Source organism: Oncorhynchus nerka, linkage group LG4 (assembly GCF_034236695.1).
Source record: "Oncorhynchus nerka isolate Pitt River linkage group LG4, Oner_Uvic_2.0, whole genome shotgun sequence".
Taxonomy (NCBI): domain Eukaryota; kingdom Metazoa; phylum Chordata; class Actinopteri; order Salmoniformes; family Salmonidae; genus Oncorhynchus; species Oncorhynchus nerka.
In genome coordinates, this window is record NC_088399.1 from 14,461,835 (window position 1) to 14,487,793 (window position 25,959).

The following is a 25,959-nucleotide window of genomic DNA, read 5'->3' on the forward strand; positions in this document are numbered from 1 at the left end:
AAAACAATGTGTGGGTTAAGAGAGAAAGAGGCATTTTAACAAAATTCAATATTTAAGAAGAGAATCAAGGGAGCGAGATTAATGAGAATCCTAATTTTTCTGGGAAAACTTTGGGCGTTTAAATTAGTGCTATTTTCTGTTGTTCAGATGCCGGAGTAACAAATACAGATAACTGAAAATTGGGTCTATTTGGTGGAGAATCTCAGTGGTTCAGTGGTAGAGTTCTCGCCTGCCACGTGGGAGGCCGGGGTTCCATTCCCAGTGAGGTGTAAAGAATAGTTATATATGTCTGAGTTTTTGGTTGTAAATTAAACTATTTGTTTTGCAGAGAAAGTTATAGTCACTAGTATTGGTATAAGATATAAACTGAACGTTTTAAATAGTTTGTTTGGTTCAAATTGAAAGACTAATTCATTCAACTTAATATAAGAACGGAGATTTTGATGCAAGGCGATGTCTGTTCACTAAATGATTTGTTGGGAATAATACATTGGGAAAAGAGTCGTAATTAAAATGCTAATTCAAAGACGAGACAGTAACTTAAATCAAATTAATTCTGAATAATAACGAGGGAACAATTACGATAGATTTGTGTCCATCGAAATGTTTTTATAAGATTAGCGAATTGAGAGATGTTGATTGATGTTGTAAACTCTAAATCAGGATTCAACAGATGTGATAAATTAGGTTTGGTTTATCGAACCCGAAATACTGTTGTTGCAGAAGGCCAACCATTATTTACAATGAGTTGAAAATCGTTGCGAAATGAGTCAAGATTGAGCGCTTGTTGATGACATCACTCGCGAGGTTTCCGTCGCCACGGAAATGATGTCTTGACTGGGGGTGACAGAGAAAATGGTTAGTGTCCTTTAAAAGGAGTATGTAAATCGTCAGGAAAGATGCTAAAAACTAGCAGCTGATTCGCTGGGTGGGTATCATTGATTTGTGGCGTTTATTTGGACTGTAATTGGGCCGTGAGAGAGAGGGATTGGATGTCTGAGTCATAAAACATCGTGATGGTGGATTCTGATGGTTGTTGATTCTTGGTTTGATCGTTTGAATAGCACCAGTGAATTTGAGCACTGTTTCCATTATGTGGAACGGTGTCAGGGTATTAATGGTGAAAAGCAACCTCTATGGTAAAACATAATTGTACATGTTTCGGTAAACTAGCGAGGTTGAATTTGGTTATTTGAACATTTCCCTTGATACGTAGACATACGTAACAGGGGCAAGTTGTTTTTCCTTGAGGAACACGCAGATGGTGTTTTGTTTTATTGAGATGTAAATGTGAGTTGAAGGAGCCAAGGGAAAATACGTTATTTTTATTAAATATCAGGGATTATAATATTGGGGAGAATGAGGCCATAAACGACCAAATTGGAAAGGCCTGGAAGTTTTGATTAATCATTAAGGTTTGCAAATATATACACATAAAACATTTGTTAGGACTATTTGTTTTGGTGCAAAGGTATTTTAAAGAGACACGCTCAAATATGGAACTTTATGAGTTTTTATTTTATGAGTTTTAAATTACACAAGTGAATTTGGATTTTAAGGATAAAGGGTTCTTTAATATGTCTAGTGTAGTATAGAACTTGACTATAAAAGGGTGGGTTGACTCATGGACCTTATCATGACTGTCTTCTAAGGTCTGATCAGCCTTGGGGAGAGTCATTGGTATAATGAATGTGGTCATATTGAGTACTAGTTTTAAGGTAAATTCATTATAAAGGAGTTTAGGTTAGGAGGTTAGGATAGGATATATATTAAGCCAATAGGGCAGGGAATTACATAGAAAAATAAGTTTCAGTTCTTAGGGGTGATAAATCACTGTAGACAAGGAATTCTGCACTCTGCAACATATATTAAATTCATGTTATTGTCAGATAGAATACTGAGAGTCCTTGAAGGAAGGATTTTGATATGATAAGCATTTGTTTTGAATTTTTTTTTACCATTAGGGGTTTAAAAAAAAAAAAAAAAAGTATTAAATTTAACAGGTATATAGGACATCTGTGATGATTTAGGATTATTGTTAGGTTGATTAAGGAAATGTAAGGACTTTAGAGATTGACACTCATAGACATGATTTTGGATAAAGTCAAACAGTTAGAAGCTTAGTGGTATTTGAGAAATATGAGAGAAAAGGTTTAAATTGGTAAATATATATTTAAGAAAATATATAAGTAGCGCAGATAGTTCTTAAGTAGATAAGAAACTTGACAGGGAATTGGTACTGGATTGACGCCCAAGGGAGAATTGGACATGTGGAAAACTAAAAGGGGCTCCTTCATGATGTCAGACATAAGGATAATATACTAATCTTACCTAAGTCATTATTTAGAGTAGGTAAGGTTGATACCTGGGCAGAGTCAGGTATCAAAAGGGGGATGGGTAAATTGTGGTCTAGGATAGGATGGGGCTTATTGGATAGGAAACTAAAAAAATGTAAGCTAACAATTGGGAATAGAAGTTAAAGATATAATCAGATAAAACATATGAGAAATTGTTTGTTAACCAAGCCTGTATGTCCAGGATTGTATGCATTACAGGTGAACTACAGGTGAAGTCACTCAATCCAGTCCCAGAGGCTTGGGGACCATAGAAGACCCCTGGTGACAGCTAGCTGAAAGAGCTACCCAGATTCATATCGCACGGCGGAAGGGTAAGACATTTTTTCACTGTCGGACAATAAACAGAGTTCGGGAGAAGAACTGGAATTAACAGAATTCCGGGGGCCAACTCTCGAATGAAGTAACCCTACCTGTCCTATCACCCCTGTTTTTGTTCATAGAAGTGAAGATGTGTCTGGCTCTGGCTAAGTGATGTGTATTTTGTTCCAAAATAAGCATAAGAATCCCTAGATCTGGGTAGACAAGAAGTTAGAGTAGAGATTACATGATAACCGACTTCGGACAGTTCTAGGATTGGAGAAGAGGGTATCCTTATAGCATGGAGGATCCCACAAGGGTGGATAGGTTTTCCATGATATGGGGAAACCTGGGAGCAATGTTGAACTTTGTAAAGGTGATGAAATCCTACTAACCATCAAAACTATTAAGCTCTCTGATGCAGGCACTCACACCCTCGGACTACAAAGGACGAGGACAGACATGATGGGTGTGTTTTCTATCAAGGTACTGCCAAGACCAGAGGTAACCGGACACACTCCTCTACCACCACTGTGTTAAAAATACCATTCAGGTAATTAATGTTAGAGACTATTCGGCTATTGATCAATTAGAAACTGAGACTGGTTTTGATAGTAGGGACAATTTGTGGCTGTCTTATATGAGGTACACAGCTAAAACCCTGAGAGGAAAGGACTGTATTATTTGAAGTTATGCTAGACCTGTTCTGGCTACACCCATTTGCTGTAGGAGAAGGAGAGGGGTGGTTGTGTATTTTGAGAAGTTTTTACCAGGTTAAGCCCAATTCAACCCTCTGTTCCTCTTTGAGCCTTGTGTTTCCTGCAGTACCTCCTCATCGGGCCTCTTGGGGTGTTGAGGCATATGGGGGCAATTACGAGTGCATCACGGGTACAGGTAATGGCATTGATTATGGGAGATTGCCTGAAGCTGATTGCAGGAGTAACATAACCATTAATTCCACTTGGCCAGTTACAGGCCTAAACCAAACTAGTGGTCTGGCTGATGTATGGTGGATGAGTGAAGCCAAAAGAGGGCTGAGACCCATTCTTAGAGGAGAATGGCAAGGTACGTGTGGTCTGACCAGTTTGATAATTCCACTGACCATTGTTGATGTTGTTGCTGAACAGCTGCTGAGTTCTGTAACCAGGGGACCTGAAAACATTCCATCCCATGGGAGACAAATGTAGTAGTGCTCCATGGACAGAGGATGTAGTTGACATACACACTAACCTGTTGGGAGTGCCAGTGGGGATTCCTCATGAGTTTCAGGCCTTGGGTAGGAATGATGGACTCTGGCACTTACTACCTACTATGGGTCCAGCCATGGTGGATGCTGGACAGACTGCATGGATTAATTATATCTACTATGACCAACAGCGTTTTGTGAATTACTCCCGTGATGCACTCACTAGTATGTCTGAACAGCTTGAGGCCACATTTGGGGTTTCCAGACAGAATAGACTTGCCTTGGATATGCTTCTTGCCAGTCAGGGGACGTCTGCAAGATGTTCGGTAAACAATGTTGCACGTATATTCCTAATACCAGTCCAGATGATAGTTTTTAAACTTCACAATCTAAGGCGGGGTTGATGCACTATCTGCTAAGATGAGGTCCACGGGGGGTGGAGGAGTCTGTTCTCTTGGCCTGGTTTGGTAAGTGCACTGGTAGGATGGTTACTGGATTTCTGACCCTAATTCTTGTATTATTTGTTATTGATGTGATGTGCTGCTTGCATCATACTGTGTTTTGACAAGTCTGTTACAGATGTGGTGAGGGCTTCAGGCATGATGCCTTTGCTTGATGCTCCAGTTGGCGATGCTGATACGGACGCATGCTTTCAGGGGAGGATGGGACTGATGATGACACATGGTTTGGAGTCCCTGGGTGGCAGGATACAGGATAGTAGCTGAGAGGACCAGATGGTTTCTAATAATTCTTTACTCTGTTTTCCATGACCAAAGTTTTATCCTACATCTTACATGTCAATAACAATAAAGTTTTATCCTGTTTTTGATAAGTGACACCCTTGGGGGAACAAAGGCATACAACAAAGGCATATATAACTTGTTATTAGTAATAAACTTTTATTATTTTCATGAAATGCTATGACTGCTGAAATAAAGGATAATTGAGTGACACCCTAGCAGGAGTAAAAAACTGGGGGATCCAGTTGCTTTTATTGATTAAGCTTCTCCATTGTATGTCGTGTCCCATCTGGGATGGGAAGAGGGGGAAATTATTTTTCTTTGTGGGCCATTTCCGGATAGACATACCTAGTTTAGGATATTTTTCCTTTTTGGATTATGTCTTCGTTTTTGCTTGGAGTAATGTATCTGGACTATATCACATCTCTTAGGAGATGTGAAGAGAGGGTATCAGAAACTTTTTCCTGCTGGAAAAAGTGGGCTAATGTGGACAATCATTTTTACTTTTATTTTGAGCTGTTCTCCGCTCTGTTAAATGAGGGTTGTAAGTTCCTAGGTGGCTGGTAGCCAACTTAGTACATAGTGGGATTGAATGGAGAACATGATGGTAATACATAAATATCTATTTCTGTTTAATACCGTGCCTTATTTCATAGTCCTTATGGGAGAAGTTTCTCTTTGTGTCTGGATCCAGTTAGGTTGTGTCACGTCTCTGGTGAGACGTGAAGAGAGGGTTTTGTAAGGAATTGCTATTTCGTATGCAGGTGACTAACTTACTGCTAATTACATGGCTACAACTCACAGTAAAGCCTGTGGGGTCCCCTACAGGATAGCTCCCACATTACACACAATCTCCTTTTAATTTTAACCGAACACTGTGTGCCCGAAGAAGATCCTACGATGACGGACAGACAACTGAGCCAATGGCAGAAGACTACAGACTACAACCAGCTGAACCAATCCGGAGATCCGATCTTCCTAGAGTCAACCTACTTTCTGTGACGTATATAAGGGCTGTGCTGACTGTTTACGCGCTCTCTGCCTGCTGTTCCAACACGAACTAACGGAAGAGCCGTATTTACGTGTACCAGATATTCTCCCTCTGAAATAAACTGTCGCTTGTCGTACAATTTTAACACCTGGTCTGAATCGATCCTTAACCGGCTCACCCTTCTAATATCCTTTTATCAACATTGGTCAAACGGACACGAGGCAGCGCATTTCTTCCGGTCTCCGACCGGATATTTTGGTTGAGATTTACCCGGACATTATTTCCAGACGTACAGCTATAGAATATACTTCGTCTTGTGATTAATTTGATCGCTTATTAACGTTTACTAATACCTAAAGTTGCATTACAAAAGTATATCGAAGTGTTTTGTGAAAGTTTATCGTCGACTTTTTTAATTTTAAAAAATGACGTTACGTTATAAAACGCTATTTTTTTCCTTGATCACACAGTCTTCATAGATCGATATCTAGGCTATATATGGACCGATTTAATCGAAAAAAAAAGACCCAATAGTGATGTTTATGGGACATCTAGGAGTGCCAACAAAGAAGATGGTCAAAGGTAATGAATGTTTTATATTTTATTTGTGCATTTTGTGTAGCGCCGACTATGCTAATTATTTTGTTTACGTCCCCTGCGGGTCTTTTGGGGTGTTACATGTTATCAGATAATAGCTTCTCATGCTTTCGCCGAAAAGCATTTTAAAAATCTGACTTGTTGCCTGGATTCACAACGAGTGTAGCTTTAATTCAGTACCCTGCATGTGTATTTTAATGAACGTTTGAGTTTTAACGAGTGCTATTAGCATTTAGCGTAGCGCATTTGCATTTCCAGATGTCTAGATGGGACGCCTGCGTGTCGGGTAGGAGCAAGAGGTTAACGTTGAGACTGGTGTTTTGCGAGTACTATTTAATGAACCAACCAATGAGCTGGGCTTTACGGGAGTATCCGGAAACCATGTTTCGGTCGCAAAATGTAGCTACTAACCTTGTACGACAGCATGCCTTTTCATTTTGGACAAAAATTATAAGGATATTCAGAGTTATGAAAACTGGTTGTTTTGCAAATGTTGAACTTATATGGATACTAATACTTGGAAAGCTAAATCAAAGTCCAAGTATACAGATTTGACAAGATTCTTGCAGAAAAATGGAATATGAATGAGAATGTCGCTTTCACGATTTGCTCAAATGTAACTGGGGACTCACACCAAAGTCCTGTTCAGTTATCCGTCTGAAACTTTCCACAGATGCTGCCATCTTGTGGACACTATCGGAATTACAACCAGAGTGATGGTTATAACTATGACCATTATCTTGCATTTCAAAGATGGTGGTCGAAAAAGACTGGTTGTTTTTTTCTTTGTATTTTCTTCTACCAGATCTGTTGTGTTATATGGTAACTATAATCAATTCACATTTCCACAAACTTCAAAGTGTTTCCTTTCAAATGGTACCAAGAATATGCATATCCTTGCTTTAGGGCCTCAGCTACAGGCAGTTAAGAGTTGTCATTTAGGCAAAAATTTGAAAAAAGGGGCGCTATCCATAAGATGGGATAAACACGTTTGCTTTTCTCAAAATTAAAAAAAAAAAAATCTAAGTGACCCCAAACTTTTGAACGCTAATGTAGAGAAAACATTTTAATATAGAGAGAGACCTGTTCCATATAGACAGGTAGGATGCAAACCCGGTCCGATTAGAGTGAAGGTAGCAGAATAATAAAATTAAAAAAGCTACTTTATTAACCAGGGCTGCGCCACAGTAGGGAGAGAGGTGCCTCTCTAGCAAGCAGGGGAGGGGCCTTACTGTGACCAAGTGATGCAGGGAGCGAGAGACAGCAACCAACCAAGCTGACTCGTGCTATAGATGGGTTAGCTGACAACGTCACGCAAAACTATGGTTCAATAGGGCAGAAGTCGGAGTTGTGTATTCTGGATGGCCAGATAGCTACCAACGATGACAAGAAATTGCCATGTGAGGAATCGTGACTCGTTTCAGTTTTTATGATTGTCAACATCATGATCTGTATCTAAGTGACTAGTTTGATGTTCTTGTTTCCATCAATTGAGTCCACTTTGATAGACAACAAAAAAAATCTAGTTCATCCATAGACACGGTTTACCAAGACCATAGATTCAGAATCTTTTGTTTCAACTTGACCATTATCTTACATTTGTCTAGATTCAGGTAACAGGTTGCTGTAACATCCCCCATTGACTTCGACAACTTCTATAGTTTAAAAACAGTACAGAAGCAAACGTGTGGATATGAACATCATCTTCAAAACATGTTTAAATCCTGTTTTGTTAAGAGTTGACAGTAGTTAAAAACCATAAAAACTTCCAGCAAAATTACTCAACGACACCGACAGATTTTTCACATAGTTGGCTTGGGGATTGGAAACAGCAACCTTTCACTTACAGGCCCAACACTCTTAACCACTAGGCTACCTGCCGCCCTAGTGTCTTCCTTTCTTGGTATAATATACCATCATGTCCTCAGTTATTGTAACATTTGAATTTTCTGGGACTGATTCTGAAAATTGTTGCTTTACCTGAGAGAATACGTTTCATTCAATTGCCATGAAGCAATATATCCTCTATTGATTCAATTTTGATAGACATCATGGTTTCAAAGTTAATTCATTTAGAATGTTGCATGCGTTTCACTTCAAAATTTACTGAACGGTGGCCCGTTCCTGTAGGTTCATGCTCTACAACATCCGCAGAGTACGACCCTGCCTCACACAGGAAGCGGCGCAGGTCCTAATCCAGGCACTCGTCATCTCCCGTCTGGATTACTGCAACTCGCTGTTGGCTGGGCTCCCTGCCTGTGCCATTAAACCCCTACAACTCATCCAGAACGCCGCAGCCCGTCTGGTGTTCAACCTTCCCAAGTTCTCTCACGTCACCCCGCTCCTCCGCTCTCTCCACTGGCTTCCAGTTGAAGCTCGCATCCGCTACAAGACCATGGTGCTTGCCTACGGAGCTGTGAGGGGAACGGCACCTCAGTACCTCCAGGCTCTGATCAGTCCCTACACCCAAACAAGGGCACTGCGTTCATCCACCTCTGGCCTGCTCGCCTCCCTACCACTGAGGAAGTACAGTTCCCGCTCAGCCCAGTCAAAACTGTTCGCTGCTCTGGCCCCCCAATGGTGGAACAAACTCCCTCACGACGCCAGGACAGCGGAGTCAATCACCACCTTCCGGAGACACCTGAAACCCCACCTCTTTAAGGAATACCTAGGATAGGATAAAGTAATCCCTCTCACCCCCCTTAAAAGATTTAGATGCACTACTGTTCCACTGGATGTCATAAGGTGAATGCACCAATTTGTAAGTCGCTCTGGATAAGGGCGTCTGCTAAATGACTTAAATGTAAATGTAAATGAAATATCTGAGCTACAGTATACATACAAAAGTATGTGGACAACACTTAGAATTAGTGGATTCGGCTATTTCAGCTTGACCCGTTGCTGACCGGTGTATAAAACAGAGCACACATCCATGAAGTCTCCATGCCTCACCCAATGTAATGTGCTACGGATCAGTTTATTTTTTATTCCTTATAACTGGAACTTCCACCAGGAGCTAGCCAGCTAACTAGCTGCTAGTCTTTGTTAGCCCCCCCCCCCCCCGGAATCAGCCAGCCTTAGCTTGGACAATCACCTGCCAGTCTACACAGCGCGATAACAACCCAGAGCATATTGGACGGCCTCTCTCCACCATATCACCGGATTCCTGCCGCTCTGGATCATTACACAGGATCATTACTCCGGATCATCGCAGCTAGCTAGCTGCAAACGAATGGCTACTGTTAGCTAACGCCTCTGTCCCGAAGCAAGTACCAGCTAGCCTTGAGCTAAGCTCATATACCAGCTAATTCTAGGGCTACAATACCTCCTTTGCCAGTTGGCCTGGATCCAATCCTTTGTTGTCAACACGGAGCCCTGCCGATCCATCACGACTGGACTGCCGACGTGATTTCCCGATGTGGTCTCAACAGGCTATTCTGTTACGATTTCGCAGCAGAACCATCTACTAGCCCCGGCCCGCTAGCTTTTTCTGAACGCTGTGTCCTCTGCTTGCCCAGCGTAGTAGTGACTACCGAACAGCACCCTGACTCAACTATTGCTACTCGTTTGACCCAATGATCACTCGGCTACACAGCTGACCCAAAAAAACGTCTCCGTAAAAGAGGGAAACGAGGCGGTCTTCTGGTCAGACTCCGGAGACGGGCACATCGTGCACCACTCCCTAGCATTCTTCTCGCCAATGTCCAGTCTCTTGACAACAAGGTTGATGAAATCCGAGCAAGGGTAGCATTTCAGAGGGACATCAGAGACTAACGTTCTTTGCTTCACGGAAACATGGCTCACTGGAGAGACGCTATCGGAGGCAGTGCAGCCAGCGGGTTTCTCCACGCATCGCGCCGACAGAAACAAACATCTTTCTGGTAAGAAGAGGGGCGGGGGCGTATGCCTTATGGCTAACGAGACGTGGTGTGATCAAAGAAACATACAGAAACTCAAATCATTCTGTTCACCTGATTTAGAATTCCTCACAATCAAATGTCGACCGCATTATCTACCAAGAGAATTCTCTTCGATTATAATCACAGACGTATATATTCCCCCCCAAGCAGACACATCGATGGCTCTGAACGAACTTTATTTGACTCTTTGCAAACTGGAATCAATACATCCTGAGGCTGCATTCATTGTAGCTGGGGATTTTAACAAGGCTAATCTGAAAACAAGACTCCCTAAATTGTATCAGCATATCGATTGCGCAACCAGGGCCGGAAAAACCTTGGATCATTGTTACTCTAACTTCCGCGACGCATATAAGGCCCTGCCCCGCCCTCCTTTCGGAAAAGCTGACCACGACTCCATTTTGTTGATCCCTGCCTACAGACAGAAACTAAAACGGGAGGCTCCCACGCTGAGGTCTGTCCAACGCTGGTCCGACCAAGCTGATTCCACACTCCAAGACTGCTTCCATCACGTGGACTGGGATATGTTACGTATTGCGTCAGATAACAACATTGACGAATACGCTGATTCGGTGTGCGAGTTCATTAGAACGTGCGTTGAAGATGTCGTTCCCATAGCAACGATTAAAACATTCCACATTTACATTTAACATTTAAGTCATTTAGCAGACGCTCTTATCCAGAGCGACTTACAAATTGGTGCATTCACCTTATGACATCCAGTGGAGCAGCCACTTTACAATAGTGCATCTAAATCTTTTAAGGGGGACCAGAAACCGTGGATTGATGGCAGCATCCGCGTGAAATTGAAAGCGCGAACCACTGCTTTTAATCAGGGCAAGGTGACTGGTAACATGACCGAATACAAACAGTGCAGCTATTCCCTCCGCAAGGCTATCAAACAAGCTAAGCGTCAGTATAGAGACAAATTAGAATCTCAATTCAACGGCTCAGACACAAGAGGTATGTGGCAGGGTCTACAGTCAATCACGGACTACAAGAAGAAAACCAGCCCAGTCACGGACCAGGATGTCTTGCTCCCAGGCAGACTAAATAACTTTTTTGCCCGCTTTGAGGACAATACAGTGCCACTGACACGGCCTGCAACGAAAACATGCGGACTCTCCTTTACTGCAGCCGAGGTGAGTAAAACATTTAAACGTGTTAACCCTCGCAAGGCTGCAGGCCCAGACGGCATCCCCAGCCGCGCCCTCAGAGCATGCGCAGACCAGCTGGCCGGTGTGTTTACGGACATATTCAATCAATCCCTATACCAGTCTGCTGTTCCCACATGCTTCAAGAGGGCCACCATTGTTCCTGTTCCCAAGAAAGATAAGGTAACTGAGCTTAACGACTACCGCCCCGTAGCACTCACTTCCGTCATCATGAAGTGCTTTGAGAGACTAGTCAAGGACCATATCACCTCCACCCTACCTGACACCCTAGACCCACTCCAATTTGCTTACCGCCCAAATAGGTCCACAGACGATGCAATCTCAACCACACTGCACACTGCCCTAACCCATCTGGACAAGAGGAATACCTATGTGAGAATGCTGTTCATCGACTACAGCTCGGCATTCAACACCATAGTACCCTCCAAGCTCGTCATCAAGCTCGAGACCCTGGGTCTCGACCCCGCTCTGTGCAACTGGGTACTGGACTTCCTGACGGGCCGCCCCCAGGTGGTGAGGGTAGGCAACAACATCTCCACCCCGCTGATCCTCAACACTGGGGCCCCACAAGGGTGCGTTCTGAGCCCTCTCCTGTACTCCCTGTTCACCCACGACTGCGTGGCCACGCACGCCTCCAACTCAATCATCAAGTTTGCGGACGACACAACAGTGGTAGGCTTGATTACCAACAACGACGAGACGGCCTACAGGGAGGAGGTGAGGGCCCTCTGAGTGTGGTGTCAGGAAAATAACCTCACACTCAACGTCAACAAAACTAAGGAGATGATTGTGGACTTCAGGAAACAGCAGAGGGAACACCCCCCTATCCACATCGATGGAACAGTAGTGGAGAGGGTAGTAAGTTTTAAGTTCCTCGGCATACACATCACAGACAAACTGAATTGATCCACTCACACAGACAGCATCGTGAAGAAGGCGCAGCAGCGCCTCTTCAACCTCAGGAGGCTGAAGAAATTCGGCTTGTCACCAAAAGCACTCACAAACTTCTACAGATGCACAATCGAGAGCATCCTGGCGGGCTGTATCACCGCCTGGTACGGCAACTGCTCCGCCCACAACCGTAAGGCTCTCCAGAGGGTAGTGAGGTCTGGACAACGCATCACCGGGGGCAAACTACCTGCCCTCCAGGACACCTACACCACCCGATGTTACAGGAAGGCCATAAAGATCATCAAGGACAACAACCACCCGAACCACTGCCTGTTCACCCCGCTATCATCCAGAAGGCGAGGTCAGTACAGGTGCATCAAAGCTGGGACCGAGAGACTGAAAAACAGCTTCTATCTCAAGGCCATCAGACTGTTAAACAGCCACCACTAACATTGAGTGGCTGCTGCCAACACACTGACACTGACTCAACTCCAGCCACTTTAATAATGGGAATTGATGGGAAATGTAAAATATATCACTAGCCACTTTAAACAATGCTACCTAATATAATGTTTACATACCCTACATTATGCATCTCATATGCATACGTATATACTGTACTCTATATCATCTACTGCATCCTTATGTAATACATGTATCACTAGCCACTTTAACTATGCCACTTTGTTTACATACTCATCTCATATGTATATACTGTACTCGATACCATCTACTGTATCTTGCCTATGCTGCTCTGTACCATCACTCATTCATATATCTTTATGTACATATTCTTTATCCCCTTACACTGTGTATAAGACAGTAGTTTTGGAATTGTTAGTTAGATTACTTGTTGGTTATTACTGCATTGTCGGAACTAGAAGCACAAGCATTTCGCTACACTCGCATTAACATCTGCTAACCATGTGTATGTGACAAATACAATTTGATTTGATTTGATGCACCCTGGACTGTTTCAATAACACGATACCTCATTTTGTTTACCTGTCAGCCCCAGCCTCGAACTCAGGTCCTGTATGTACCTAACTGACCCGCTCTGCCCATTCATCGCCATTTACCCGTTGTTGTCTCAGCTCTCCTGATCAACACCTGTGATTGCTTTATGACCCTCTCTAATGTCAATATGCCTTGTCTACTGCTGCCGTAGCTAGTTTTTATTGTTTTATTTCACTGTAGAGCCCTCAGTCCCGCTCAAAATGTCTTAGTTCTTTCGGCCCAACCCACACATATGCGGAGACCTCACCTACGTTAATTGATGTGTGACGATGAGAGAGGTTTCGTCTCTGGAGGCAACGCATCGGTTTACCTCCACTGTACTCACATCCTACCATACCCTTGTCTGTACATTATGCCTTGAATCTATTCTACTACACCTAGAAATCTGCTACTTTTATTCTCTGTCCCCAACGCACTAGACGACCAGTTCTTATAGCCTTTAGCCATACCCTTATCCTACTCCTCCTCTGTTGATGTAGAGGTTAACCCAGGCCCTGTAGCCCCCAGTTCCACTCCTATTCCCCATGCGCTATCATTTGCTGACTTCTGTAACTGTAAAAGCCTTGGTTTCATGCATGCTAACATCAGAAGCCTCCGCCATAAGTAGTTTTTTTCCCCCACTGCTTTAGCACACTCCGCCAACCCTGATGTCCTATCCGTGTCTGAATCCTGGCTTAGGAAGGCCACCAAAAATTCTGAAATTTCCATCCCCAACTACAACATTTTCCACCAAGATAGAACTGCCAAAGGGGGTGGAGTTGCAATCTACTGCAGAGACAGCCTGCAGAGTTCTGTCATCCCATCCAGGTCTGTGCCCAAACAGTTTGACCTTCTACTTTTAAAAATGCACCTTTCCAGAAATAAGTCTCTCACTGTTGCCGCTTGTTACAGACCCCCCTCAGCCCCCAGCTGTGCCCTGGACACCATATGTGAATTAATTGCCCCCCCATTTATCTTCAGAGTTTGTACTGTTAGGTGACCTAAACTGGGATATGCTTAACACCCCGGCCGTCCTACAATCTAAGCTAGATGCCCTCAATCTCACCCAAATTATCATGGAACCTACCAGGTACAACAACAAATCCGTAAACACAGGCACCCTCATAGATATCATCCTGACCAACCTGCCCTCTAAATACACCTCTGGTGTCTTCAACCAGGATTTCAGCGATCACTGCCTCATTGCCTGCGTCCGTAACAGGTCCGCGGTCAAACGACCACCCCTCATCACGGTCAAATGCTCCCTAAAACACTTAATTGAGCAGGCATTTCTAATCGACCTGGCCCGGGTATCCTGGAAGGATATTGACCTCATTCCGTCAGTAGAGGATGCCTGGTTATTCTATAAAAGTGCTTTCCTCACCATCTTAAATAAGCATGCCCCGTTCAAAAAATTTAGAACCAGGAACAGATATAGCCCTTGGTTCACTCCAGACCTGATTGCCCTTGACCAGCACAAAAACATCTGGTGGCGTACTGCATTAGCATCGAATAGCCACCGCGATATGCAACTTTTCACGGAATTTAGGAACCAATATACACAGGAAATTTGCATCCTGTAGCGCAAACTCCAAAAAGTTCTAGGACACTAAAGTTCATGGAGAATAAGAGCACCTCCTCCCAGCTGCCCACTGCACTGAGGCTAGGAAACACTATCACCACTGATAAATCCACGATAATTGAGAATTTCAATAAGCATTTTTCTACGACTGGCCATGCTTTCCACCTGGCAACCCCTACTCCGGTCAACAGCTCTGCACCCCCCACAGCAACTTGCCCAAGCCTCGCCCATTTCTCCTTCACCCAAATCCAGATAGCGGATGTTCTGGAAGCACTGCAAAATGTGCACCCCCCAAAAAAATCAGCTGGGCTAGACAATCTGGACCCTCTCTTTCTAAAATTATCCGCCGCAATTGTTGCAACCCCTATTACTAGCCTGTTCAACCTCTCATATCGTCTGAGATCGGAAAGCTGCCGTGGTCATCACCCCCCTCTTCAAAGGGGGAGACACTCTAGACCCAAACTGTTACAGACCTATATCTATCCTACCCTGCCTTCGAAAGCTAAGTTAACAAACAGATCACCGACCATTTTGAATCCCACCGTACCGCTATGCAATCTGGTTTCCGAGCTGGTCATGGGTGCACCTCACGCTCAAGGTCCTAAACGATATCATAACTGCCATTGATAAAAGACAATACTGTGCAGCCGTATTCATCAACCTGGCCACGGCTTTCGACTCTGTCAATCACCACATTCTTATCGGCAGACTCAACAGCCTTGGTTTCTCAAATGACTGCCTCGCCTGGTTCACAAACTACTTCTCTGATAGAGTTCAGTGTGTCAAATCGGAAGGCCTGCTGTCCGGACCTCTGGCAGTCTCTATGGGGGTGCCACAGGGTTCAATTCTCGAGCCGACTCTTCTCTGTATACATCAATGATGTGGCTCTTGCTGCTGGTGATTCTCTGATCTACATCTACGCAGACGACACCATTCACTCACTGGTGGTGACACCTCTCACTGGCTGCCTATGCCCTGTTTTGGCCCATTTGCTTCTGTTTGGTTCCTAGTGATTAAGACCTTGGTTTGCTAACAATTATTCAAAATAACATAATTTGAAGGATTACCTGCACAGACTGACATCGCATTAGTGACAGTGTTTGCTTGACTGACATTCCCTGGCAATGTTGAAGCCGCTGTCATTCCAGAGAACATTGAGAAACCTAAAACATAACAAGCATAATTACCTTTAACACACATTCACCTTTCCCTTCCCACAAAATTGAGTGATTTAGGCCTAAATGTATTTGAAAATAAATTATCAGTAGGCCAAGAACACCAATAACAAGCTTTAGCTAAAGCCTAGGCAGGTAGCCTAGTGGTTAGAGCGTTGGGCCAGTAACCGAAAGGTTGCTAGATCAAATCCCCGAGCTGCCAACGTAAAAAATATATGTTGTTCTGCCCCTGAGTAAGGCACCCACTAGGCTGTCATTGTAAATAAGAAGTTGTTGAATTGAAAAAATAATGACTATTGGCTAGCTAGGTCTATAACACTCACCAACTGGTGGAATTGCAAAAATCATTCCATTGAGCAGAATATGTGTGGGTCCTTTTGGTTCTGCTTGTGCCTGCATTTTAGCCAGTGATGCTCTATAATTTTCAGCCTTCTCAGTCAATGCCTTCATATCTTCATTCATCTGCTCCACCTTGGTTTTCATATCTTCATCCATCTGCTCCACCTTGGTTTTCATATCTTCATCCATCTGCTCCACCTTGGTTTTCATATCTTCATCCATCTGCTCCACCTTGGTCTTCAGTTTATCGTTCTCATTTTGTAAACTTGAGGAGACCACTAGGAATAGTTGGCAAATTTTACGAATAGCCTCCCCTGTCACCAGATTCATAATTGTGCACAGCTGTGAAGAGAAATTGAGAAGAAAAAAATGTTACCTAAATAGTTAACTAAGTTAACGTTAACTGTCTGTGCAGTCAGCTACGTTGCAAAGAAAATTATGTGACGCGGCAGGTAGCCTAGTGGTTTGAGCGTTGGTCCAGTAACCGAAAGGTTGCTGGATTGAATCCCCGAGCTGCCAAGTTACAAATCTGTCGTTCTGCCCCTGAACAGTCATTGTAAATAAGAATTTGTTCTTAACTGACCTGCCTAGTTAACTTTTTTTTCTCATTTTTTTCAACGTTAAAAACATTTTTTTTTTCTCACACACTTAGCTAACCGCTAGCAGTTAGCTAACTAGCGAACTAGCTAACAACTACCGTAGATAAGGAAATTGCAGGAAGCTGGCTAATTTAGCCATAGTTACACCAAATATTCACATAGTGGTTACACAACGTTGGATAAACTACTAGACAACGTATCTTTAACTAGTTAGATAACGTTACGCGTTAACAGTACTATACGTTGCCACAGATAGAACAATGAGGCAGATCTTTTTCCGGATGTATAACTAATTGGCTTACTTTAAAAACATATTTGACGCAGTTAGCTCAACTCTGTACTCACCTCTCTCTCCGGATTGCAAACGTAAGAGTTTGGCACGGTGGTCAAACATTTTCCCATTTCTGTCATTGTCGTCTCGACGACAACGGCCATAATAGATGTTGTTTCTAACTGAAACATATTGTAAGCTGTAGCCATTTTGCCCTCAGATTCACTCACATAACAGCTAGCCATCTGTCACTTAGCATCGGCAGTTACTTCCTGTACGCCTAATTTTCAAAATAAAAGTACCCCTTCCTGACTTTTACTTGACATTATTTTCTGGATTAAAAAAAAAAATCCGAAAATTATACTTTGAACTTGCTTAAACATACATTTATTGAAAATGCAAACAATTAATTATAGAAATAAATTAGCAAATATAGAACAAAGTTAATTTTAAATAAAGTTTTTGACTGTACTATTACATTTTAAAAACTATATTGGTGATGCTTTTCATTATAACCCCCTATGAAAAACAACAACAATAACACAATACCAACACTGTTTCTGGAAGTTTTAATGGTTTTTAAACCCTATTCCAACTACACTACTGAAAGAGCTGCTTCCAGTGTTTGGCCCTCCTATGTTGAACATAATAAACGTCTCGCTATTCACCAGAAGTGTACCAAACTCACTAAAAGTGGCAGTAATAAAGCCTCAATTGAAAAACCTAAAACTTGACCCTGAAAATGTAAAAAACTATTGGCCTATATCAAATCACCCATTCCTCTCCAAAAAAAAAAAAAAAAAAGCTGTTGCGCAGCAACTCACTGCCTTCCTGAAGACAAATAATATATACGAAACGCTTCAGTCTGGTTTTAAACTCCATCAAAGCACCTTCACGAGACTGCACTCCTGAGGTGTTAAATTACATTTTAATTGCGTCAGACCAAGGCTCTGCATCTTTTCTCGTGCTCCTAGACCTTAGTGCTGCTTTTGACACCATGTTTTACACCAAGGTAAAGTTGGTTTAATATTCACACATTCGAACATTCAACAGACATTCACCAAAATCCATTTACAAATGTAAAAATCAATAACTAATTAATTGATTGTCACAGAAACATGAAAATATATATGGTTAATTCTATAACTGTCGAGCATACTTTTAAAACCTTTGTTTTGAATACAAATTCCAGTTTTGATTTGATAGAAATACATAAAATCTTTCAAATGCAATTTAAAGTTGTATAAATCAATAACTAATTCACAGTTTGTCACAGAACCATCAAACTAGATATGATTTATTTGATTTATTCTATATTCTTACAACCTTTGTTTTGAATACAAATTCCACTTTTGGCGAATGTTTGTTGAATGTCCAAATGTCTGAATATAAAACCAACTTTACCTCGGTATCGAACACCACATTCTTTTGGAGAGATTGGAAACCCTAATTGGTCTACACGGACAAGTTCTTGCCTGGTGTAGATCTTATCTGTCGGAAAGATATCAGTTCGTCTCTGTGGATGGTTTGTCCTCTGACAAATCAATTGTAAGTTTCGGTGTTCCTCAAGGTTTTAGAACCACTATTGTTTTTACTATATGTGAGGACATGATGGTCTAAATTCTACCATCATAAAAAAGAAAGACACTAGGGCGGCAGGTAGCCTAGCAGTTAAGAGTGTTGGGCCTGTAAGTGAAAGGTTGCTGTTTCCAATCCCCCAGCCAACTATGTGAAAAATCTGTCGATGTGCCCTTGAGCAAGGCACTTAACCCTAATTCCTCTGGATAAGAGTGTCTGATAAATGACAAAAATTTAAAAAACGAGAATGCACTAGGAATTGAATCCTTACTCAAAAACCATTAATGCAGTGTTGCAAATAACAGGAGATCCTTCCTTAAGATAAAATGTTATTGCTACCAGAAATCATTTGAAATGGAAGGACTGTAACCAAAAAAATGTATAGTCATCATTATCTTACAAAGGAAAAATAGTACACCAAGGGAACAGATTAAAGACTACCCACTGAGCACAGATGTCAGTTCAATGTCTAGTTTCGATTTACATTTGGTTGAGTTGTCCACTAAGTGTGAAATCAACAACGAATGTCACCATGTCATTGGATTTAGGTTAAAAGTTGGGGGGGGAAAAAATACAAAATGCCCTTACGTTGATTACTTTTTGCAAATCCAATCAGTTTTCCACTTTCATTCAACTTCATCACATTGATTTCATTGGTTGAAATTATGTGGAAACAACGCTGATTTAATCAGTTTTTGTCCAGTGAGTAGGCCCTTTAAGGGACCTTTAAGTAAAATATTTTGCAGAATACGATTTTTTGTAATCACACAAAAAGGTTATTGTAGGCCTGTATGTCATGGGCTGGATCTGAACTCTGGTCTCCCATGGGAGAAACCAATTCCCTCTTGGCGCAACGTTGACACTGATGGTGAAGTCGCAGGGAGGACTAACTTTATACATCAAACCCAAAGAAGTTTATAATTAGAATTCTCTGTTTTCTTCATCCATCTGATGTTCCAGAGACAGTTTATCAAAAGTACAGTAGATGGTGATATTGTATCTTATATATTTGCACCCTGACCTGTAATAAGACAAGACTTGTTCTCAACTTTTAACATAACAACATACTGTAGCTTAGATACATATAAGAAAGCCTACTAACTTAGTTCACTTTCAAACGTCTCATTTGGAAATGGCCCACAGGATTGATTGTATGCAGAGTATCAAAACTCACTGTTTTCACAACTCCACATGTGTAGTTCCCTATCAGAATCATAACTCAAATAATGTAATCACAGTTTAGTATTAAACACATAACAGTTATAGAAACACAGACATGTTTAAGACTCTTGAAATGAAATGAACCATTGGATGAAATTGATAAGCCTATTGAAACTGATTATTGATTAGGCCTATTGTAATTATGTAGGCTTTTAGAAAGGAGGGAGGGGATGCCTAGTCAGTTGCACAACTTAATGCATTCAACCGAAATGAGTCATCCCCATTTAACCCAACCTCTCTGAGGGGAGGTGTTTTACGCTGAGTTGCAACATGCAATCATCCAACCAAAATGTGTTTAGGGCCCTCATGGCTAGAGCCCGCCCTGCACACAAGGCTATAGAGACAGTAATGATTCGTTAGATCACTCTAAAATCAAACAAACACAGCACATAACAGATGTCACAGCTCAAACATGAGTTCCCTGGATAATCAGATGGGTAAGTACACTTAGTTAATAGTATATTAACATTCTTGTTGTATATATGATACTTGTATGAAAGGAAGTTAAATGTAATAATATCATCAACTAGAATTGGTATTTATATCAGTAGACTATTGTAGTGCAAACCCATCAGGTCAATGCAATAATACTTTAAATATTTTGTTCAGTTATCGTTAAACGGGTCAAAGTACACAAAAAGTATGCTCCTTTACACTAACTTTTCATTCAACTAATAGTAAACATGTATAAATACTGCTGTCAAACATACACTATATTAAGTATATCCAATATAGTTCAGTTCAGTTCAATTCAAATGACTTTATTGTGAAATGCCAGATCTTCTTTTGTGGTTGACACAATCATTAATAAATACAGAGACACTCACTGTTCATCAACAAGTACATCCGTTCATAATGGGGTCTCTGTGCATCGTCAATATCTGTAAATATTTGTGCTTTTTTATTTTATTTTACTTATGAGGGTGCTGTCCACAAACAGGAAAGTATTGTCTTCTTAAGTTAAACATTCAAGTTGATTATTTTGTTAATTAATAGATAAATAACTTAACTGAAACACAAGCCACTACCCAGTTTCCAGCTTTTCATTGCTTTTCTCTTTTTTCTATGTTAAATGTGTCGGGGTAAAAAGGACACCATCAGCTGCATGTTTAATTAGCACAGGTCTTTTAGTTTCCTGCACATGTTTGCATATGTATTGAATGATGGCAGTACCTGCCCTGCTTGTAATGTCATGGGTACAGTTCAAACAGCCATCCACAAGTCATTGGAGAATTTAAAAATATATTTTGTCTCTTAAAAGTATTATATGATTTTTAAGAAGATGTTGAGACACTTTTTAAAACATACAATAAAGAGCATTTTTGATACTGCAAAATTATTTGATTGGACATGTCATGTGATTCAGTGGGATCTCCATGGAATATCGGAAGAATAATATGACTCAAAGTAACATCACACGAATCTATGGTCAATAAAATATACCGTAACCAAAAGGACAATGCAAATGAATCGAAACCTTTAAAAGGGGCAAACATTGCAAACATACAATTCTGTGCCAATAGTTAAGAACTTGTCTTTGTCACCCAACAGAGCAGCCAAAGAAAAATGATGAGCTGAGGATTGTTTTGGTTGGGAAGACTGGAGTTGGGAAGAGTGCAGTAGGAAACACCATCTTGGGAGAAACCACTTTTACGTCTAAGTTATCTTCCTCCTCTGTGACATTGAAGTGTGACAAAAACAAAAGGAATGTGGATGGGCAAATGGTTGCTGTCATCGACACTCCAGGCTTGTTCGACACCCAATCTACTCAAGAGGAGATACTGAACGAGATCAAAATGTGCATCAATTTTGCTGCTCCTGGTCCCCATGCGTTCCTGATTGTGATCCAGCTGGGTAGATACACAAACGAGGAGAAAGAGGCGGTGAACATCCTCCAGCAGATCTTTGGCAAAGAGGCAGAAAAGTACACCATAGTGCTTTTCACTCGTGAAGATGATCTAGAGGGAAAAAGTATTGAATCATTCATTATGGGAAGTGAAGTCTGTGCAGATTTAAAAACCTTGGTCTTTGAAGCATGTCATGGGAGATATCATGTCTTCAACAACAGAGACCGCAATAATCACTCTCAGGTATCTAAGCTGCTTGAGAAGATCAACAACATGACCATAACGGATGGAAGACGGCACTACTACACCAACAAAATGTTCCAAGAGGCTGAGAGAGCGATTGAGGAGGAGAAAGATAGGATTCTGAAAGAGAAAGCAGAGCAGACAAGGAGTGAAATGAAAGCACTGGAAATGAAATATGAAGGACCCGCTCTGGAGGAAGCGAAGAAGAAGTTGATGCAAGAAACGGAGAACGAAGCAAGATATATAGCTGAAAGAAGAAATCGAGTTTTGAAAATTGCAGGCGTCACTCTTGCTGGAGCGGCTTCTGTTGTAGCAGCTGTGGTTGCCCTCAGGAAAGGGACCTGTGGAATACAATGACAGACAACAGTTTTGCCAGACTTTTAGTGTTTGCTGAAATGTTCAAACCATAATGATTAGGGGGAGCACACATTATACAGAAACACACTTATTTGGCATAACATGTACATTTAAATATACTGACGTTTTTAAAACGCATTTGAGGTGTTTGGTCTGAGGTACAGTTGATCCTAGGCTATGTAATTGTAGCATAATATCCTACTTTCTAAGATTCACAGCTACTGTATATCCATTTATTAAATACTTATTGTTTTGTAATTTTTCACTTTACAGTTTAAACCTGAAAGTTTTCCTTGATAAAGTATCATTAAATACATGTTTTTAAATGGTTGGAAGGACTTCAATATAGCCTATTGCATGCAAAAACATGGTTTTAAATAAAAGATTCAGTGAACTGTGGAACTGTAATAAAATCAAAGCTAAGACAAAAAAATGATTGAATTGAGTTTATGGTTTGGAAATAATTTTGAAATAGAAATGGTGTTGAATTTAATATGCAACATACAACAAAAATGTGCTGTGTTGTCAATAATCTACTTAATAAATTAATGAATAAACACCAAAAATAAAAGTGAAAGGAGACTGAGAGGATATAAATAATGACAGTGAATACCGGTGTTACAAAAATATGGCACTGATCAGTAGCAGGAAAATGTTTGGACTTAACACAGTTGTTCATTCTGTCTAAAGCTATAATTCACATTTCAGTATTTCACTTCTGAACTCTTGCTTCAGGTGCTAACAGCAATGACCTGAGACTGGTGTTGGTCGGCCTGAGTGGAGTGGGGAAGAGTGCAGCTGGGAACACCATTCTGGGCCAAAAGGTGTTTGATTCCAGAATCAGTTTCAAAACAGTAACACTGAAGAGTGAGAGACAAGAAGGAGAGGTGTGTGGGAAGAGAGTGATAGTAGTGGACACTCCAGGTCTGTCCAACAGTGACCTCTCTGAGGAGGAAGTGAGAGGGGAGATGAACAGGGCAGTGACTCTGTGTGAACCAGGTCCCCATGCCTTCCTCCTGGTCATTCAGCTGGGTCGCTTCACAGAACAAGAGAAGAGCGTAATGGAGACACTCACAGAGCTTTTATCTGCCAACATAGATGGAGACACGATGGTGCTCTTCACTTATGGGGAGAGACTGGAAGACACAACTATAGATCAGTTCATCCGCGAGGATAGCAATCTGAAGAAGCTGGTTAAGAAATGCAGGGGTGGATACCACGTGTTCAAAAACAATGACACCAGCAACAACAATCAGGTTAGAGAGCTTTTAGAAAAAATAGAAACCAGACTACAGAAAAAGCAGAATAGCTGGTCATGGTACTGGAAAGGGGCAGCTGGTTGCTTCATCGTCATTGTAGCAGTGATGATAGTAAAAGTGTTGTTAAAAAGGTTACGAACATGTCCCCCACACATCTCTCCTGTCTCTGCCACCTGTCCTGTCCCTGACATGGTCTCTCCTGTCCCTGACATGGTCTCTCCTGTCCCTGACATGGTCTCTCCTGTCCCTGACATGGTCTCTCCTGTCCCTGACATGGTCTCTTCTGTCCCTGACATGGTCTCTCCTGTCCCTGACATGGTCTCTCCTGTCCCTGACATGGTCTCTTCTGTCCCTGACATGGTCTCTTCTGTCCCTGACATGGTTTCTTCTATCCCTGACATGGTATCTTCTATCCCTGACAAGGTCTCTCCTGTCCCTGACATGGTCTCTCCTGTCCCTGACATGGTCTCTCCTGTCCCTGACATGGTCTCTCCTGTCCCTGACATCATCCCTCCTGTCCCTGACATGGTCTCTTCTGTTCCTGACATGGACCCTCCTGTCCCTGCCACTGTCCCCCCTGTTCGTGAGTCAATTTGGGAAATGGTGAAGTCAAACAACAACATTATTTTCACAGCGGGAGTAGGACTGACTCTATTGGTCATCATAAGAAAAATAATTAGGAAATAATGAGAGGTTGGTTGAATGGGACATAATTTCCCACATCCGTGAGTGCCAAATTAAACGAATGCTACAATTATACACCCGTTAACTCTTTTTGAAATGTTAGGACATTTCTTATTGAATGTTAAGAGAATGGGTGACAGGTTGTATTTGAAGAATCATAATAAAATATAAACATGCGAAAACTGATTAAGAAAGACTGGTTATTATTGCTGGATATTATGCATATAAGCTATTGTATGGTTTTCATCAGGTCTGTTGTCACATGAAAAACAAGTGAGGTCATACTGATGTGCATGTACTTCTACTTTGCAAACATAATCTGGGCTTCTATTGTGAATATGATTCTAGCTTTAAAGATAAGAACGTTCCAATTTTGATAGTCAAAATGTCCTGACATTTAACCATTTCCTCAAGAAGAACAGGTGTTTTACAATTATAACCGAAAGATAATTTACAGTGACATGGAATCCTTTTGTCGAACCTTATGTCACTTTATTTAGGGTGCAGTTAGGGTGAGTAGCCTAATAAAATACCTGCAGCCAAGATGCATAACAGGCATTGTTAAAAGACCTACACACAAGTTCAAACTGGTTGAAGTGTCTCGGGGCGTTGAGAGACATGGGTGTTGAGAGTGATGGCATGTCTAAACCACCAGTGATTGTAACTAATGGCTCTTTGCCATCATAAACCCTGCATTAGGTTCAGCTCCACATCCTCCTCATAACCAGAGTGAAACTATGCTGTAAACAATGTTCAACTAGTTCATGTAGAGGTATTGTGTGCATTGCTGCCCTCAGGTTGCTGCCCTCAGGTTGCTGCCCTCAGGTTGCTGCCCTCATGTTGCTGGCCTCATGTTGCTGCCCTCAGGTTGCTGCCCTCAGGTTGCTGCCCTCAGGTTGCTGCCCTCAGGTTGCTGGCCTCAGGTTGCTGGCCTCAGGTTGCTGGCCTGTCCTTAGTCTGTCTTTATACAATAGTTATGATGCAAAACATTTACATTGCCACTATGACCAGTGGTTTGCTGTTGGGAATTTTGGGCAGAGTTTAAGCAAACTATTTGGACAAATGCATTTGTTAAAAGGTGAAATGCAAATACAAGTTGACTGGATTTTTTGATTGGTTGCTAAGCTTACACTAAAGTTGTATGCCCAAATTTGATGCAAGATTAAAATCCTTCACCTCACAGTAGGATATAGAAGGAAAAACTTGAAAGTGTAACTAATCAAATCAAATGTATTTATATAGCCCTTCGTACATCAGCTGATATCTCAAAGTGCTGTACAGAAACCCAGCCTAAAACCCCAAACAGCAAGCAATGTAGGTGTTGAAGCACGTTGGCTCCCTAGAAAGGCCAAAACCTAGGAAGAAACCTAGAGAGGAACCAGGCTATGAGGGGTGGCCAGTCCTCTTCTGGCTGTGCCAGGTGGAGATTATAACAGAACATGGCCAAGATGTTCAAATGTTCATAAATGACCAGCATGGTCAAATAATAGGTCTGGGACAGGTAGCACATCCGGTGAACAGGTCAGGATTCCATAGTGTAACGGATGTGAAACGGCTAGCTTAGTTAGCGGTGCGCACTAAATAGCGTTTCAATCGGTGACGTCACTTGCTCTGAGACCTTGAAGTAGTGGTTCCCCTTGCTCTGCAAGGGCCG

The 25,959-nt window shown here is 41.8% G+C and overlaps 2 protein-coding genes across 3 annotated transcripts in view; one reads left to right on the top strand and one right to left on the bottom strand.

Moving 5' to 3' along the window:
* LOC115118566 (zinc finger protein 665-like) overlaps nt 1-17,400 on the bottom strand; it is a 32,332-nt gene extending 14,932 nt beyond the window's left edge. The window contains exons 1-3 of the mRNA XM_029647221.2: nt 17,191-17,400; nt 16,231-16,588; nt 15,800-15,895 (exon numbers count right to left, since the gene is read on the bottom strand). Of these exons, the coding sequence (XP_029503081.1) occupies nt 15,800-15,895; nt 16,231-16,588; nt 17,191-17,361 (625 nt within the window). The 5' untranslated portion in view covers nt 17,362-17,400. The remainder of the gene's footprint in view (nt 1-15,799; nt 15,896-16,230; nt 16,589-17,190) is intronic.
* A 2,843-nt stretch (nt 17,401-20,243) lies between these two features.
* Nucleotides 20,244-24,491, top strand: LOC115118668 (GTPase IMAP family member 7-like). Of its 2 annotated transcripts, none has more exons than XM_029647364.2 (2): nt 20,244-20,352; nt 21,467-23,091. In XM_029647364.2, exons 1-2 carry the CDS (start codon nt 20,328-20,330, stop codon nt 22,360-22,362), a joined length of 921 nt encoding a protein of 306 aa, XP_029503224.2. In that variant the 5' UTR covers nt 20,244-20,327; the 3' UTR covers nt 22,363-23,091. The 2 variants fall into 2 exon arrangements, with proteins under 2 accessions (XP_029503224.2, XP_029503215.1); XM_029647355.2 differs by lacking the exon at nt 21,467-23,091 and adding an exon at nt 23,098-24,491 and having other exon boundaries at nt 20,250-20,352.
* The last annotated feature ends 1,468 nt before the right edge of the window (nt 24,492-25,959 follow it).